General features: G+C 37.6%; 1 protein-coding gene across 1 annotated transcript in view; it reads left to right on the top strand.

The window, feature by feature from the left end:
- The window catches only part of CCDC191 (coiled-coil domain containing 191), an 83904-nt gene that overhangs the window by 42645 nt on the left and 24807 nt on the right, over window positions 1-16452 (top strand). Inside the window, exons 10-13 of the mRNA XM_069472633.1 lie at window positions 3763-4223; window positions 4967-5079; window positions 7101-7183; window positions 7948-8049. Coding sequence (XP_069328734.1) covers window positions 3763-4223; window positions 4967-5079; window positions 7101-7183; window positions 7948-8049 — 759 coding nt within the window. The remainder of the gene's footprint in view (window positions 1-3762; window positions 4224-4966; window positions 5080-7100; window positions 7184-7947; window positions 8050-16452) is intronic.

The raw sequence follows: 16452 nt of genomic DNA, 5'->3' as shown, positions 1-16452 counted from the left end.
TCTTTTTAATATTAATGTGATTATTCTGTTTGTGAAAATTTTTTGCATTTTCACAATATAACATGAGAATTTTCTGTATCACTACATATACTTCTGCAACAGTAGTTCTCAACTGACAATGTACGTCAGAATCAGACATACTGAATCAGAACTTCTGGGTGTGTGGTTGCTGTATTTTTTTTAAATTTTCACAGGTGAACCTAAGACATATCCCCTGGTTAAGGACTACCATTCTGTGCCATCATTTTGTAATGACTACATGATATTCTGTAATGAACCATAAACTAGAATCTGTTTAACTCTTCTATTGTCGGAGTTTAAGTTGTTTCATGTTTGCCACTATTATAAACAATGTTTCAGTGAATATCCTAGTAGCTAAATCTTTGTACATATCCATGATGCTTTATTAGGATGATACCTAAAAATAGAATATGTGTTCTATTTTCATCTTAATATTGCTTCAATGTTTGCATTTCCTTGATAACTAGTGAGGTTAAACATTTTTATATTGGGTATACAGTCATGCACAGCATAATGATGGTCTGGTCAACAACTGACTGTATATTTGCTGGTGGTCCTGTAAGATTATAATGGAGCTGAAAACTTCCTGTCACCTAGTGACTTCCTGATGATCCTGACCCTGTGTAGGCCTAGGCGAATGTGTGTGTCTGTATCTTAGTTTTTGACAAAAAAGCTTAAAAATTAAAAAAAAAAAACCCACAATAACATTTTAAAAATAGAAAAAATATTTTTGTACAGCATACAGTGTGTTTGTGTTTTAAGCTAAGTGTTACCACAAGAGAGTCAAAAAGTTAAAAAAAATTTTAAAGTTTATAAAGTAAAAAAAGATATACTAAGCTAAGGTTAATTTATTATTGATGAAAAAATATTTAAAAAATAAATTTAGTGAAACCTAAGTGTACAGTGGTTACAAAGTCTGCAGTAGTATATGGTAATGTCCTGGGCCTTCACATTCACTCACCACTCACTCACTCACCCAGAGCAACTTCCAGTCCTGCAAACTCCATTCATAGTAGGTACCCTATACAGGGTGTACCATTTTTTATCTTTTATACTGTACTTTTACTGTATCTTTTCTATGTTTAGATATGTTTAGACATACAAATCTAAACCACAGATCTTACCACTATGTTACAATTGCCTACAGTATTCAGTACAGTAACATGCTATCTAGTTTGTAGCCTAGGCACAATAGGCTATACCATATGGCCTAGGTATGTAGTAGGCTATACCATCTAGGTTTGTGTATGTACATGCTATGATGTTGGCACAACAACAAAATTGCCTAACAGTACACTTCTCAGAACATATCCCCATCGTTAAGCAATGCATGACTATATGTATATATCTATATATGGATATAGAAAGATAGATACAGGTGCATAGTGACTTCTCTCTTCATGCCTTTGTCCATTTTTCTATTTGGTTACATATCTTTTTCTTATTTATAGGAGCTCTTTATATTTTTTAAGACTATTAATGCCTTTACATATGTTACAAACAATTTTTCCACTTTTTCATTTGTCTTTTTGGCTTAGTTATGGTATTTGGTACTATACACAGCTGTTAAGTTTTTATAAAGTCACTCCTGTCAGTGTTTTCTTTCATCATTTCACTTGTCATGTTTAGAAAGGCTCTTGGAGAAGATCCTTTACCTGCTCCCCTCTACCCTCCATGTAATGCTGTTAAATACTTAAAATTAAATAGGGCACTGGAGGGTCCCCAGCCTTGCTTTTTATCCTGATTATTGCTAGTAAGTAGGCTGATTTTAATTTAAGCTTATTCTCTCAGCAAAGGGGCATCATGAGGATGCTTATTGGGACTTATGTAACATTTTGGTCCCTTCCCCTAGGCAATTAATCTACCTTTATGTCAGTTAGATAATTTTATCTCCATTGAGACCCAAAAGAGACGTCTATCTTAAGAAATAGCTGTATGGAACATGTTACCTTACAAAGTTCCACAGCTATTATCCTTAAATGAAGAAAAGTTAGCAGAAAGTATTTTTTAACCTGTACAAAACAAAAAAATCACTCTGTGTGTGTGTGTGTGTGTGTGTGTGTGTATATTTAGACTCAAGGAAAAAAGCCTCCAAATCTCCAAAATCAAGAACAAAAGATTTTTTCAAGAAAGGATAATATTTTAAAAAATAGAGCAAATGAAAGCAGAGAGCTTCAATAGACTCTGCAGGTTATTAAATAAACCAATATTTTCCAGAGTATACAGTAAAATATGAACAAATAAAAATATAAAATCTTTAGTTAGATGTTCATTAATTATACAATCATAGAAAGCCATGTACCATGTACCAAGAACACACACATTGTACCTTGAAATTTTTCAAAATTACCAGTTAGCTAATAGGTGATTTTCTCTAATTAAGCCAGACTGTTCACTCTTGTTCTATTGAGTACAATCTGTACCGTTAAGCTTTTCTTTCATTCTCTTATTTTCACCTTAAAAAGTTACCCTGATCTAAAAGAAATCCTGTTGCTTTACTCAAGGCTTTTTACACAGTCTTGCTGGGTTAATAACGTGTCATTACCACAAAGTTTAAAAGAGCCTAAAACACATACCTGGCTTGATGCTAAATTACTTAAGCAGGTGTTCTCATGAATAAGTGTTCACTGACATTTCTGAAATAAAAGGTTATTTTCAAAAGTCTTTAACATGTCAGAGTTTCCATATATCACATCTTTCACTTCAGCTCAGTCTGTAGAAAGCATTTCCATCATCATGAAAAATATTTTTGAGTACTTTGAAGGTGGCATCCTGTTAGAGCTAGAGGCTTCTGATATTAGATAGCTTTGAGTATATTTCTCTTTATGCCACTGCAAATGGCAGAATCAAAAACTGGTCAGATCTTAGACCATGGAATCAAACCATTCTAGAAGAGACATTTTAACTTGACATTACCTTGGCCAGGGTAAGCTTTTCCAAATAAGAATTCTTGTTTCTTTCTCCTCTGTATAGAATTTGTAATTGAGTATGATACCTTAGTCTATTAATTAGATGGGATTTATATGCTAAAGCTTTGAAAACTATTAAGTCATATGCTAATACAAAATATTAATAGGTAACATTGCTCACATAATGCAGATATTTTCCCAATGATCCTGGGCTTTCAAATATCTTCTACCATTAGATAGTTCAGGAATAGCTGGAGACTATAAGGTAGGCTTTAAACCAGGCCATGATACTAAAATAAATACCCTGTACTGCGGCAAATGATTGATTAACTTACCATTGGCAGGAGAGGCATTGAAAGAACAGAGCAATTATTGATTTGTAAAGGTATTCTTTAGTTTTCAAACATTCTTAAGAAAGGATATATCCTTTAACACAACATTTTCAAATTTCTGCAAAATTTAGAATTCCTGCATTTTAAAATTCCTATTATATGTATATATGTGAAGTAATCTTGTCCAATTCACAAATGAACTGTCCAAATTAGAAATTTATAAGAGAACATTTTTCCTGTCGCAACTGTCCCGGCCTATGGCACTGGTTCATGCAGCTGTAGCCACTCTCCTACCCAGTTTTCATGGTAAGCAGCAGTCCACATTTTAAGAGTAGCTCAGAGAGCTAAGGTTGGTGGCCTATGAGTTAGCCAGGCCAGGAGCACAGAGCAACTCTAGCTGCAGTGCAGGGAAGAACAAAACAATACCAACTAGACGAACGTTGGATCTCATCAGCACATCCTTTAAATAGTTGAGCTATAACATGTTCCTTCTCTCTCAGGTGACTGCCGTGCCCTCTTTGTGGGAAAAGCCTACCTTGGAGAGCAATGGTTGTATGTTCAGCCCTCCCCTAAGAACAACAACAAAGGGCAACTTGCAGGGTCTCCTTCAGAATGTCCCTCTGAACACACCTGACAATAAGCAGCACAAGATCCTGGGTGTGGAGCCCTCCCAACAGTCTGGCAACAGTGAGGAGCTCAGAACTACATGCCAGAAAGCAGAACCTATCTGCATAGGTCATTTCCACAACCGCCTTGTCTTCCAGCAACAGCTGATTGAAAAGCAAAAGAAGAAACTTAAGGAACAGCAGAAAACAATTCTCGAGCTGAAGGAAAACCAGCGGCTGACAGAGGCTCAGTGGGCAGCAGAGCATGCCACAGCAGTCACAGACAAACACAGGCGCCTGCTGTCAAATCCCAGAGGAGAAGAGGAACCAAAGGGAACCTGCCAGATGCTTCCAAAGTATGTCAATTGTATCAGAACTCTCTTTGGACTCGTTTTGAGGGGGTTTTCACTTTGAGATAGAGAGGCTCCTGAACTGCTTTGCCCTGCTTCTAAAATCCATGATCTTTTCTTTTATTTTACACTCTCAAAGCAAAGAAGCCCCATATGTTATGACTGGCATATGACAGGTATAAATAGATATTTAAGGCAAGTGGCTGCCTGTAAGGATCCAGTTACACAGTTAGCATTTGGGTCATGGCTGTCTTTGTCTGAGGAGCTCTGTTACTATGCCAGTTAAAGAGAAAAATGTTTACTTGCTCTGGGTAACCCTCAGATTTCTGGGTTTCTGATTATGTTTAATGCTGAGAAGCTAGGTTGTACAATTAATGGGCATCTGGATTGATTCCACATCTTACCAATTGTGAATTGTGCTGTGATAAACATTTGAGTGCAAGTGTCTTTTTGATAAAATGACTTCTTTTCCTTTGGGTGGATACCCAGTAGTGGGATTGCTGGATCAAATGGCAGGTCTACTTTTATCTCTTTGAGGAATTGCCATACTGTTTACCATAGAGGTTGTACTAATTTACAATCCCAACAACAGTGTATAAGCATTCCTTTTTCTCTGCATCCACACCAGCATCTGTTGTTTGTGGACCTTCTAATAAAGGCCATTCTGACTGGGGAAAGGGGAAATCTCACTGTGGTTTTATTTTGCATTTCCCTGATGATTGAATTCTTTTCCTTTATTTTTCCCTCAGTTCGCTTGTTGCTTCCGCTGGGACTGAAGGCAGTAGAAGTGACTCCTGCAATTCTCTTTCTGGACCCAGAAGGAGCCCGAAGCAGCTGATGGCAACGCATCCCATACTGAAAGGCAGGGCTGTCTTGGTGGTGGTGATCTTTCTTTCTAGAATAGAAGATGCTGGGATTGAATCCGGGCAACTCTAAGGTCTTGAGACTTGGTAGACCTGGTCAAAATCTCAAATGAATAGACATGTGAGGAGTGGAACAGAACATGCCAGAAAGCTCCACTACTTTTTTCCTGCCCTTCTTGCCAAACTTTTTGGCCTTCCCAGCCAACACAAGAAAACATTGCTGAAAGGTGTATCATTTTTTTGTAATTCAAGATTTGGATTGTGGCAAAAAAAAAAAGGGGGGGGGATAATTATACAAATGAGAAAACTGAATAGGTGCTAAGGCTAAACCCTGATAAAGATCACCTATCATTGTACTTTGTTAATGTTCAAATATCCATCAGTTTCCAGCAATGCAAGGCAAGTTATTATACCATTTTATAAGGAGTTATGCCTTGGTGATAGGATTTTAATAATGAAATCTACAAACCAGATATTTTAATTTGATAACATTTTTGATGCACATAGAAACCTTTATTTAAACTGAACAATACTATGAGAAGCATTCCTCGGACCACACCTAGTGAATCTGCTAATTGTTTTTACTGTGTACTTAGTCACTCACTATACATATGTTTGCATGTAGTGGTCAGCCCTTTGACAGTTATATTGTGGTTTATAAATTTGATTTTTTACCTGTGGCAAGATCGCTGCTCTAACAAGAAGTAATGACATCTGAAAGACACTGTGCCTGCAGTCAATTTCTACTAGTAAAGAAATTGGCAGTCTTTGCACTAACTATCTGCTAGGACAGCAGCCTATGCTGACTTTGCCTACCACTGACGCTGATGAAGAAATGCCCAGTTAGCTGTGATTATTTTAAAAAATTGTTTGATCAAAGAGTTTGCTATTTTAGGATACCAGTCTACTTTTCAAGTAGTCTTTAATGATTAGATCTAGAATGCATGGGGAAGGGGCTTATTACCAGAGACTCTGCTTCTCAGGAGTCTCTCACTTTAATCCCCTAATCTATTTCTGCTTTCTTAGAGATAGTCTCACTCCCACCGTCTGTGGTACCACCATTCTTTTGCAGCAAAGCAGATACTTAATATCATAAGAAATAGCCTGGTGAGTTTTTTGTTTATTAATTCTTTTTTTTTTTTCTTTTTTCCTTTTTTTATCCCCAAAGGATATGCAGGGAGATGTTTATTAATTCTTAAAAGTTGGACTTACATTCTCTTCTCTATAATATGGCACAAGGAACTGAAAGTAACAATTGGCTGGCTTAGGTGAGCAGAACTTGAATCTCCTCCCACCCGTGCCCCTCTTCCTATGAAAGCCCCAACTGATTATAGAGTCATATTATCAGACCATCTTGCACATTTGTTTCTTTTGGATTGATATTTAATAGACTGTCAAGAACAGGAGTCTGACACTCAAATTTGTTCAGATGCCAGTTCTCCAAATGCCTGGTACAATTCCATTTCCTGCCCATCTGTATCTCTAGGCCTTAAAACTAGATTAAAATATATTCATCGTGACCCCAAACTTTAGTTTGTTTGTTGTTGTTCTTACATATACAGACATATGTATAGTGACTTAAGAAAAATTAACAGACTCATTTAATGGGATTTGGGGAATGAGTCTATTCTCAAAGTATTTGTTAGATGTAATTAAAGTTTTCTACGTTCATCAAAGGTATAATCAAATTAAAATTCTGATTTCTGCGTTTCACATAAAAGTCTATCATTAAGGCTCATTACCTTATTTAAACCAGTAAACAATTCTTTTAATAAAAATGTAAATAAAAACATAATAAATTGTTCATCATTGCTGAGGATGAGACTGTAGGTCTTTAATGGATAGAGTGTATATAATATGATCTATCTCTGTATATATTTTCTGAGATTGTAAACACTCAAGTTGCAAGAAAACTCTAACAATAATACTAAATTTTACTATGAAATGGAGACATTTCTTTGCAATGTTCCTTATATTTTTGAAATATTAAAAATATTGGAACTCTGTTACTATTTTCTAGCTATGGAAGAGAGAGCAATTCAACGAGCTGAACGTAGGCGAATCTTGGCAGAAAGGAAGAAAAAACAAGAAGAAGAGAAATTGGTAATAAATTCAGACTGCAAACTGAGTCAAGAAAAAGGATTTGTCTAGGTCTTTCTTAAAAAATTAAACCTTGCTCGTTCAAGCCTCTTGAGACAATAGAGTTATATCAACTTTAGAAATGGCTGTTGGCCTACTTGCCTGAATTCTGTGACAATTTTAGCAGGGAAAAAGAGGGAAAACACATCAATATCATTAGCATAGCAGGAAGGAAATGTTACAAAAGTTGATGGACGCTAACAGATTGGAAGATTTATACATAATCAGATTAGCACATTGTAGGTAAATGTCCAACCTAATAAATTTGCAAAGGGGGATAGTTCTTGTCTTCCAAAGTTTTGACCTAGACTGTCAGAAGTTAATTTTGCACCTACCAAGAAAAAATAAACAGTTCTAACAGTTTGAGTTTTGGGGTTTTTTTGGTAAAATGAAATGAAAGGTTTTTTTTCCCCCATATTGTTTACAATTTAGACCTAGCTTTTCACAAATGAAAGTAAGAACTAAAAAGTAATCATCTTATGATGAAAATTAATGGTCTTATTCATGCTCAGTCTATTATTCAAGTAGAAAAGAATCCTTTTAGAGAAATTTCTAAGTTATATAACTGATAACATATTAGTTGGGTTTTCTACTTTTATCAGAAAGTGCAGACGCTTTCCAGAGACAGGGCAGGCACTTTGGTAGACACTTGACTATCCTGAACATAAAAGATCATATTCCTATACAACTCAAGGGTTCTGATTTTTGTGCGTTCTAATCTTAATCAGGCCCAGTTGAAGGCCCAAGAGGAGGAGCGTCAGAAAAGGGAGGCAGAAGAAAAGAAGGCAGAACTTGAGAGAAAACGAGAAGAGAAGAGACTGAGGAAAATGGTTAGTTGTATCTGGTTGGTCAGTCCCTGTCTCTTGAGGCCTGCTGTGTGTGACACTGTGGTCCTGTCACCTTCCCCAACCCAGAACTTGATTCTGAAATACTCTTCTCTCATTTCCAACTCTTTTTCTATCTTATTTAGTGGAAAGCTACTCATTCTTCAGATCTTAGCTCAAACGTGACTTCTTCCAGATTAGCCTTTCTTGCCCTGCACAGCCTCCTCTCCACTCAAGGTCAGCTTAGATCCCCTTCGTAGATTCTTATAAAGTATCTTTCCTTCACGACCCTTACTGATGCTTATAATTGTACATCTGTTTTATGGCTGTTTTATTGATTTCTACATCCCCAACCAAACTGTAATTCTAAGAATAAAGAGAGCAGTCTGGTGTTGATCATTATTGCATTGGCTAGCAGTGTGCCTGGAATATAGTAGGCACTCAGCAAATATATGTTAAATGAGCAAATATATGAATGAACAAGTGAATAAACAAATGAAAATAACATATAGAAGAAATAAGAGACAAAGATCTTACTTTCAAGGTTATTAAACACTAGTTGAGAAGATAAGGTCTAAAATTACACACCTTGCCAGGTGTGGGGGCTCATGCCTGTAATCCCAGCACTTTAGGAGGCTGAGGCAGGAGGATTGCTTAAGGCAAGGAGTTCAAGACCAACCTGGACAACATAGTGAAACCTTGTCTCTACAAAAAAGTTTAAAAATTAGCCAGGCACGCTGGCACGTGCTTATAGTCCTAGCCATATGGAAGGCTAAGACTGGAGGATTGCTTGAACCCAGATGTTCAAAGTTGCAGTGAGCTATGATTGTGCAACTGCACTCCAGCCTAGGCTACAGAGTGAGACATCATCTCTAAAAAAAAAAACAAAAAAACAAAAAACACACTCACCTGTCAGAGACAATATATTAATAGTACAGTAGAGCATTTGCTATCATGTGCTACACAGACCAAAAGAGATCAAGGGAGTCATACAAGGCAAGATCCATGAAGATTTTGGAGAAATTAGAGGCATTTTCATGAAAAGAAAATTTGAATGGGGAATTGTGTTAGTCAGGATTGTCCAGAGAAATAGAACCAGTAGGACATACATATAGGAAAAGATTTATTATAAGGAATTGGCTCATGCAATTATGGAAGCTGAGAAGTCCCATGGTCTTCCATCTTCCTTCTGGAGACCCAGGAAAACCAGGGGTGTAATTCCAGTCCAAGTCTGAAGTTGGGGGAGATCAGGGGAGTTGATGGTGTAAATCCAGCCTCAGGGCAGAAGAAGACTAATATCCCAGCTCAAGCTGGCAGGCAGGAAGCAAAAAGGGGCAAATTCCTCCTTCTTCCTCCTTTTAGTCTATTAAAGCCCTCAATGGATTGGATGATGCCCACCAATATTAGGGAAGACAATCTACTAAATCCACCAATGCTAATCTCATCCAGAAACACCCTGCAGACACACGCAGAAATAATGTTTAATCTGCAACCCTGTGGTACAGTCAAGTTGACACATAAAATTAGCCATCACAAGTTTACCCTTTGTCAACTTGGCACCTACACACATCTTCTTAAACCTTACTTAATCTGCAAATAAGGACAACAGCAAGACCATAATCTTACCTAAAATGATACAACTATCCCATGCACGACTGAAAACGTACTAACCCCTCCCTCAGAAGAGGAAGTAAAGTCCTTGAGTATTGTTTACTCTTCTCCTTGATATCCCATAACTTAAATACTATGATGTAAAATTAGCAATACTTAAATACTATGACGTAAAGTCAGTACATCTTCCGTTACATGATAAGGGAATAAGAGGAAAGAAAATGCACAAATTTATTCATAGCAAAATGATAATATACTCATGACAATTACAGTTTTTGTTTCTAAAACTTAATACATGGTCACTGCTGATATTTATAACTACTTTCTTCCACTACCCACTCTGTATTTCCTTTGCCTTCAGCTAGCACCTCAGCTGCTATGTAGTCCTACCTGGATTGAGTTGTCGTAGTTTCCCATTGACCTTGATCACAGGGCATGGTAATATAAGAGACACCCTAAGGGATCGCCTGTATTCCAGACACATTCTTTCTCACCTCCATTGTGGAGTAGTAGTTCAATTTTTCCTTGGCAGTCACTCCCTTCTTTGTTGATTCAGTGACACAGGAAGCCCAGAATGGTCAGGTGGCAGTCTTAACTTCCAGTTCAGTGGAATTGTTTTGTCTCCTGGTGGAAGTATTCTCCCTCTGCAGCCAAGACCTCCAGGCCAGTAGAGCATAAAGGCATGGGAACAGGAAGCAAAAATTTTGCTTGTGGGTTACTAGAGGTAATGGTGAGTGTTGCCACTTCCATTTCCATCCCTTGATTCCTGGACCCATGAATCCTCGCTGTCAGAGAAACCAGACCATCTATTGAACACTGATTCAGAACATGTACAGCCTTCTGGAGAACCTTGCCCCAGCCCTGTAAGGTATTGCCACCTAGCTGGTGCTGTAACTGAGTCTTCAAAAGGCCATTCTGCTGTTCTACCAAGCCGGCTGCTTCTGGATGGTGGGAAATATGGTAATCACAGTGAATTCCATGAGCATGGCCCATTGTCACACTTCTTTGCTGTTAAGTGAGTTCCTTTGTCAGAAGCAATGCTGTGTATAATACCTTGATGGTGGATAAGGCAAATCTGTAAATCCACAAATCATGGTTTTGGCAGAACCATTGTGTGCAGGAAAGGCAAATCCGTATCTAGATAGAGAGTAAGTATCTATTCTCGTAAGATCAAAACACTGCCCCTTCCGTAATGGAAATGGTCCAGTGTAATCAACCTGCCACCAGGTAGCTGGCTGATGACCCTGGGGAATGGTGCCAGATCAGGGACTCAGTGTTGGCCTCTGCTGCTGGCAGGTTGGACACTCAGCAGTGCCCTTAGCCAGGCCAGCATTGGCGAGTTGAAGTCCATGTTGCTGAGCCTTTGTGTAACCTTCAGCCCTGCCACCATAGCCACTTTGTTCATGAGCCCATTGGGCGATGACAGGGGTGGCTAGGGAAGAGGCTGACTGGTACCCAGGTCATCCTGTCCGTGGAGCAAAAATGTCAAGGCATATATAATTCATCCTTTTCTAAGTCAGCCTAAGAAATCTCTAAGAACAGCTCAGTTTCCTCCCTTAAAAACTATGGTGAGGGGCTCTATAATAGCATTTCTCCAAAATGTGTTCCATATGACCCTAGTGGTTTCTGAGATACTAAGTTGTCCGAGAATAAGTTGTCAAATAAGTTTGGTAAATGCCAGTTAAAATAAAGTAAAATAAGTTTCTTTATTACTAAATAGTTGACTTCTCGGAACCTTTAAGATGCTACCAGGCATTATGAGTCCCCAGAGGAGGGACACAGCGTGCCAGGTAGTCACATATATCTGACCACAGAACCCTTTTTTTATTTAGTACCCAGTAACACCTCATAGAACAATTTGGGGTCATGCTGCTGTAACTCAGTGAAACGATTTTAAAAATATACAGTATAAAAAATTTCCCCTCTCATACATGTTCACTGTAGAAAATTTGAGAAAAAAATAATAGGTAAAAATCTCTGAGCTCAGCACTAAGAATTAACTACTCTTAAAATCTCAGTGTATCTACTTCTGGTCTTCTCTGCACATTTCTCTCTTTTAATAGTTAGGTTCATCATTTGTATGTATGTAGGTGTATATAGTTTTTAAGCTGCTTCTTTCATTTAAGATTCTGTCATGAGTGTATTCACTTGCCATCCAGAATTCTTCAAGGCCTTTTATTTTATATGAAGACTGTCATTTTTTAAATTTATTTATTTATTTTATTTTATTTTTTTGTCTGAGACAGAGTATTGCTCTGTTGCTTGGGCTAGAGTGCCATGGCGTCAGCCTAGCTAACAGCAACCTCAAATTCCTGGGCTCACGCAATCCTTCTGCCTTAGTCTCCCGAATGCGCCACCATGCCTGGCTATCTTTTCTACGTACTTTTAGTTGTCTGGCTAATTTCTTTCTATTTTTAGTAGAGACAGGGGTCTTGCTCTTGCTCAGGCTGGTCTCGAACTCCTGACCTCAAGCGATCCTCCCCGCCTCGGCCTCCCAGACTGCTGGGATTACAGGAGTGAGCCACTGTGCCTGGCCTCATTTTTTTTAATTAACTTTTTATTTTGGAATAATTAGGTTTACAAAAAGTTACAAAGTAGTACAGAGAATTTCTGTGTACCTACCCTCATTCCATTTATTTCGCCTCATGTTCTCATCTTATATTATTATGGTACATGTATTAAAATTAAGAAACCAACATTATACGTTACTGTTAACTCCAGATTTTATTTGGATTTCACCAGTTTTCCCATTAATGTTCAGATCTAATCCAAGGTACCACGTTCCACATATTTGTCATGTCTCCTTAGCGTCCTCTGATCTGTGACAATTTCTCAGTCTTTTCTTGTTTTTCATGAATTTTTTGAGGATGTTGACAATTTTGAGGTTACTAGTCAGGTGTTTTGTAGAATATCCCTTAATTGGTGTTTGTCTGATGTTTTTCTTGTAATTATTCTGGTGCCATGGGGTTCTTTTGGAAGCATGCCACCAAGGTGTCAGTGCCCTCCTAATTGCATCATAGCAGGGGGTGTGTAATATCAAGATGACTTATGTCTGGTGACGTTAATCTTGATGACTTGGTTAAGGCAGTGTTTGACAAGTTTCTCCATTGTGAAGTTACTGTTTTTCTCTTTTCATACCCTATTCTTTGGAAGTAATTCATTAAGTCCAGTGTACTCTCAAAGTAGGCAGGAGGGAAAAGTAAGTTCACTCCATGTCCTGAAGGGAGGAGTATCTACATATATTATCTGGAGTTCTGTGAGGAAAATTTGTTTCTCTTCCTTCATTTACTACTTTATTCAAGTATGGACTCATGTACAGTCGTGTGTCACTTAATGACAGCGATATATTCTGAGAAATGCATCATTATGTGATTTCATTGTACAAACATCATAGCCCTTTTGTCCATTTTTTAATTGAATTGTTTACTTACTGTTGGGTTTTAAGAGTTCTTTTTTTTTCTTGGAGATAGGGTCTTACTCTGTTGCCCGGTCTAGAGTACAGTGCCGTCAATATAGCTCACCGCAGTCTCAAACTACTGGGCTCAAGAGATCTTCCTGCCTCAACCTCTCAGGTTGCTGGAACTGTAGGCCTGCACCACCATGCCCCGATATTCTTCTATTTTTTGGAGAAATGAAGCCTCATTATGTTGCTCAGGCAGGTCTTGAACTCTGGGCCTCAAGCAATTCTGCCGTCTAAGCCTCCCAAAGTACTAAGATTATAGACCTGAGCTACCTCACCTGGCCCCCACAAGTTCTTTATATGTTCTAGACCAAGTCCTTTATTAGATTTGTGACTTGCAGATATTTCTGCCAGTCTGTAGCTCATAGTTTAATTCACTTAACAGTGTGCTTCACAGAGAAAAGTTTTAAATTTTGGTACAGTCCAGTTTATCAGTTTTTTCTTTCATGAATTGTGCTTTTAGTGTTATATCCAAAACTAATCACCAAACCCAGGATCAATCAGAATTTCTCTTATCCCTCTAAAGAAACTTTTATATTTTTACATTTTACATTTAGGTCCATTTGGAATTAATTTTTATATAAGGTATAAAGTATGTGGCAAATTCATTTTTTATTTTGATGTAGACATCCAGTTGTTCTAGTATCATTTTTTCCATTGAATTATTTTCATATCTTTGTCAAAAATCAGTTTACTATATTTGTTTTTGTTTTGTTTTGTTTTTGAGACAGAGTCTCACTCTGTTGCCCGGGCTAGAGTGAGTGCTGTGGCATCAGCCTAGCTCACAGCAACCTCAAACTCCTGGGCTCAAGCGATCCTACTGCCTCAGCCTCCCAAGTAGCTGGGACTACAGGCATGCGCCACTATGCCCAGGTAATTTTTTCTATATGTATTTTTAGTTGTCCAGCTAATTTCTTTCTATTTTTAGTAGAGACGGGGTCTCATTCTTGCTCAGGCTGGTCTTGAACTCCTGAGCTCCAACAAACCACCCACCTCGACCTCCCAGAGTGCTAGGATTACAGGTGTGAGCCACCGCGCCCGGCCAGTTTACTATATTTGTGTGGATGTATTTTTGGGCTTTCTATTCTGTTCTATTGGTCTTTATGTCTGTTCTTTTGCAAGTACCGTACAGTCTTTGATTGCTGTGGTATCATAGGCAATGTGAATTTTCCTACACTATTTTTCTTTTTCAGAATGTTTTGGCTATTATATTAATAGTTCATTTGCCTTTCCATATAAATTTTAGACTAATCTTGTTGATATGTACAAAAAAGCTTCCTAGGATTTTGATTGGGATTGTATTGAATCTATAGAGCAAATCAGGGAGAATTGACACCTTAACAACATTGAGTCTTTAATCCATGAACACAGTATATCTTTTTGTTTATTTATTTCCCATCTTTATTGAGGTATAATTGACAAATAAAAATTGAATGTATTTAGGATGTACAATGTGATGTTTTGATATATGTATACACTGTGAAATAGTTACAACAATCAACCTAATTAACATATCCATCACTTCACATAGTTACTTTTGTGTGCATACATGTGGTAGGAATACTTAGATCCACTCTGTGAATTTCAAGTATACGTTATTATTAACTGTAGTCACCATGCTGTACCTTAGGTCTTAAGAACTTACCTTATAACTGAAAGTTTTTATCCTTTGACCAACATCTCCCCACTTCCCTCACCCCCTGACCCCTGGTAACCACCCTTCTACACTCTGTTTCTATGAGTTTGAATATTTTAGATTGCACATGTAAGTGAAACCATGAAGTATTTGTCTTACTGTGTCTGGCTTATTTTACTTAGCATAATGTCTTCCAGATTCACCCATGTTGCAAATGACAGGATTTCCTTCCTTTTAAAGGCTGAACAATATCCCATTTTGTGTGTATGTGTCTATCACCATTTCTTTATCCATTCAACCTATTCATCCATCTGTGGACAATTAATTTGTTTTCATATCTTGGCTATTGTGAATAATGCTGCAGTGAACATGGGAGTGGAGATAACTCTTCAAGATAGTGATTTTATTTCCTTTGGATATACCTAGAAATGGGATTGCTAGATTATATGGTAGTTTTAAGTTTTTGTAGAACCTTCATACTGTTTTTCATTATGGCTATACTAATTTACATTCCCATCAGCAGTGTACAAGGGCTCTTTTTTCTCCATATCCTTGCCATCACTTGTTTTCTTTTGACTTTTTGATAATAGCCATCCTAACAGATGTGAGGTAATACCTTATTGTGGTTTTGATTCACATTTCCCTGATAATTAGTGATGCTGAGCACCTTTTCGTATACCTGTTGGCCATTTGTATGTCTTCTTTGGAAAAATATCTATTCAGGTCCTTTGCCCATTCTTTAATCAGGTTTTTTTTTTTATTGAGTTGGGTGAGTTCCTTACGTATTTTGAATCTTATCCCCTTATCGGGTATATGACTCACAAATATTTTCTGGATTGTTTTCTTTGCTGTGCAGAAACTTTTTAGGTTTGATGTTTATTTTTGCCTATGCTTTTGGTGTCTTATCCAAAAAATCATTGCCAAGACCAGTGTCATGGAGCTTTCTCCCTATGTTTTCTTCTAGCAATTTACATTTCATTAAAGTCTTTAATACATTTTGAGTTGATTTTTTGTGTATAGTGTAAGATACAGATGCCATTTCTTTTTTTCTTTCTTTCTTTCTTTTTTTTTTTTTTATAAATCTAGATACCCAGTTTTCCTAGCACCATTTATTGAAGAGATTACCCTTTCTCCATTGTGTATGCTTGGCACCTGTGTCAAAGATTTATTGACCATATACGAGTGCATTTATTTCTGAGCTTTCTGTTCTGTTCCATTGATCTTTGTGTCTTTTTTTTTTTTTTTTTTTTTTTTTTTGAGACAAAGTCTTGCTTTGTCTCCCAGGCTAGAGTACAGTGACATCAACATAGCTCACTGCAACCTCAAACTCCTGGGCTCACGCAATTGTCCTCCTACCTCAGCCTCCTGAGTACCTGAGACTACAAGCATGTGCCCTCCCGCCCAGCTAATTTTTAAAACTTTTGTAGAGATGAGGTCTCTCTATGTTGCCCAGGATGGTCTTGAACTTGTGGCCTCAAACAATGCTCCCACCTCAGCCTCCCAGAGTGCTGGGATTATAGGCATGAGCCACTGCACCTGGCCTCACAATCATTTTTGTATGTTGATATTGTATCCTGCAACCCCTCTATACTCACTTTTTAGTTCCAGGAGTGTTTTTGTAGATTCTTTGGAGTTTTCTACATAGAAAACCATGTTATCTGGCAATAAATGCAGTTTTATTTCTTCCTTTCCAATATGTATG

Source organism: Eulemur rufifrons, chromosome 7 (assembly GCF_041146395.1).
Source record: "Eulemur rufifrons isolate Redbay chromosome 7, OSU_ERuf_1, whole genome shotgun sequence".
NCBI classification, from domain to species: Eukaryota; Metazoa; Chordata; class Mammalia; order Primates; family Lemuridae; genus Eulemur; species Eulemur rufifrons.
The sequence above is the reverse complement of the archived record's forward strand: the minus strand, read 5'-3'. Positions and strand labels throughout refer to the sequence as shown.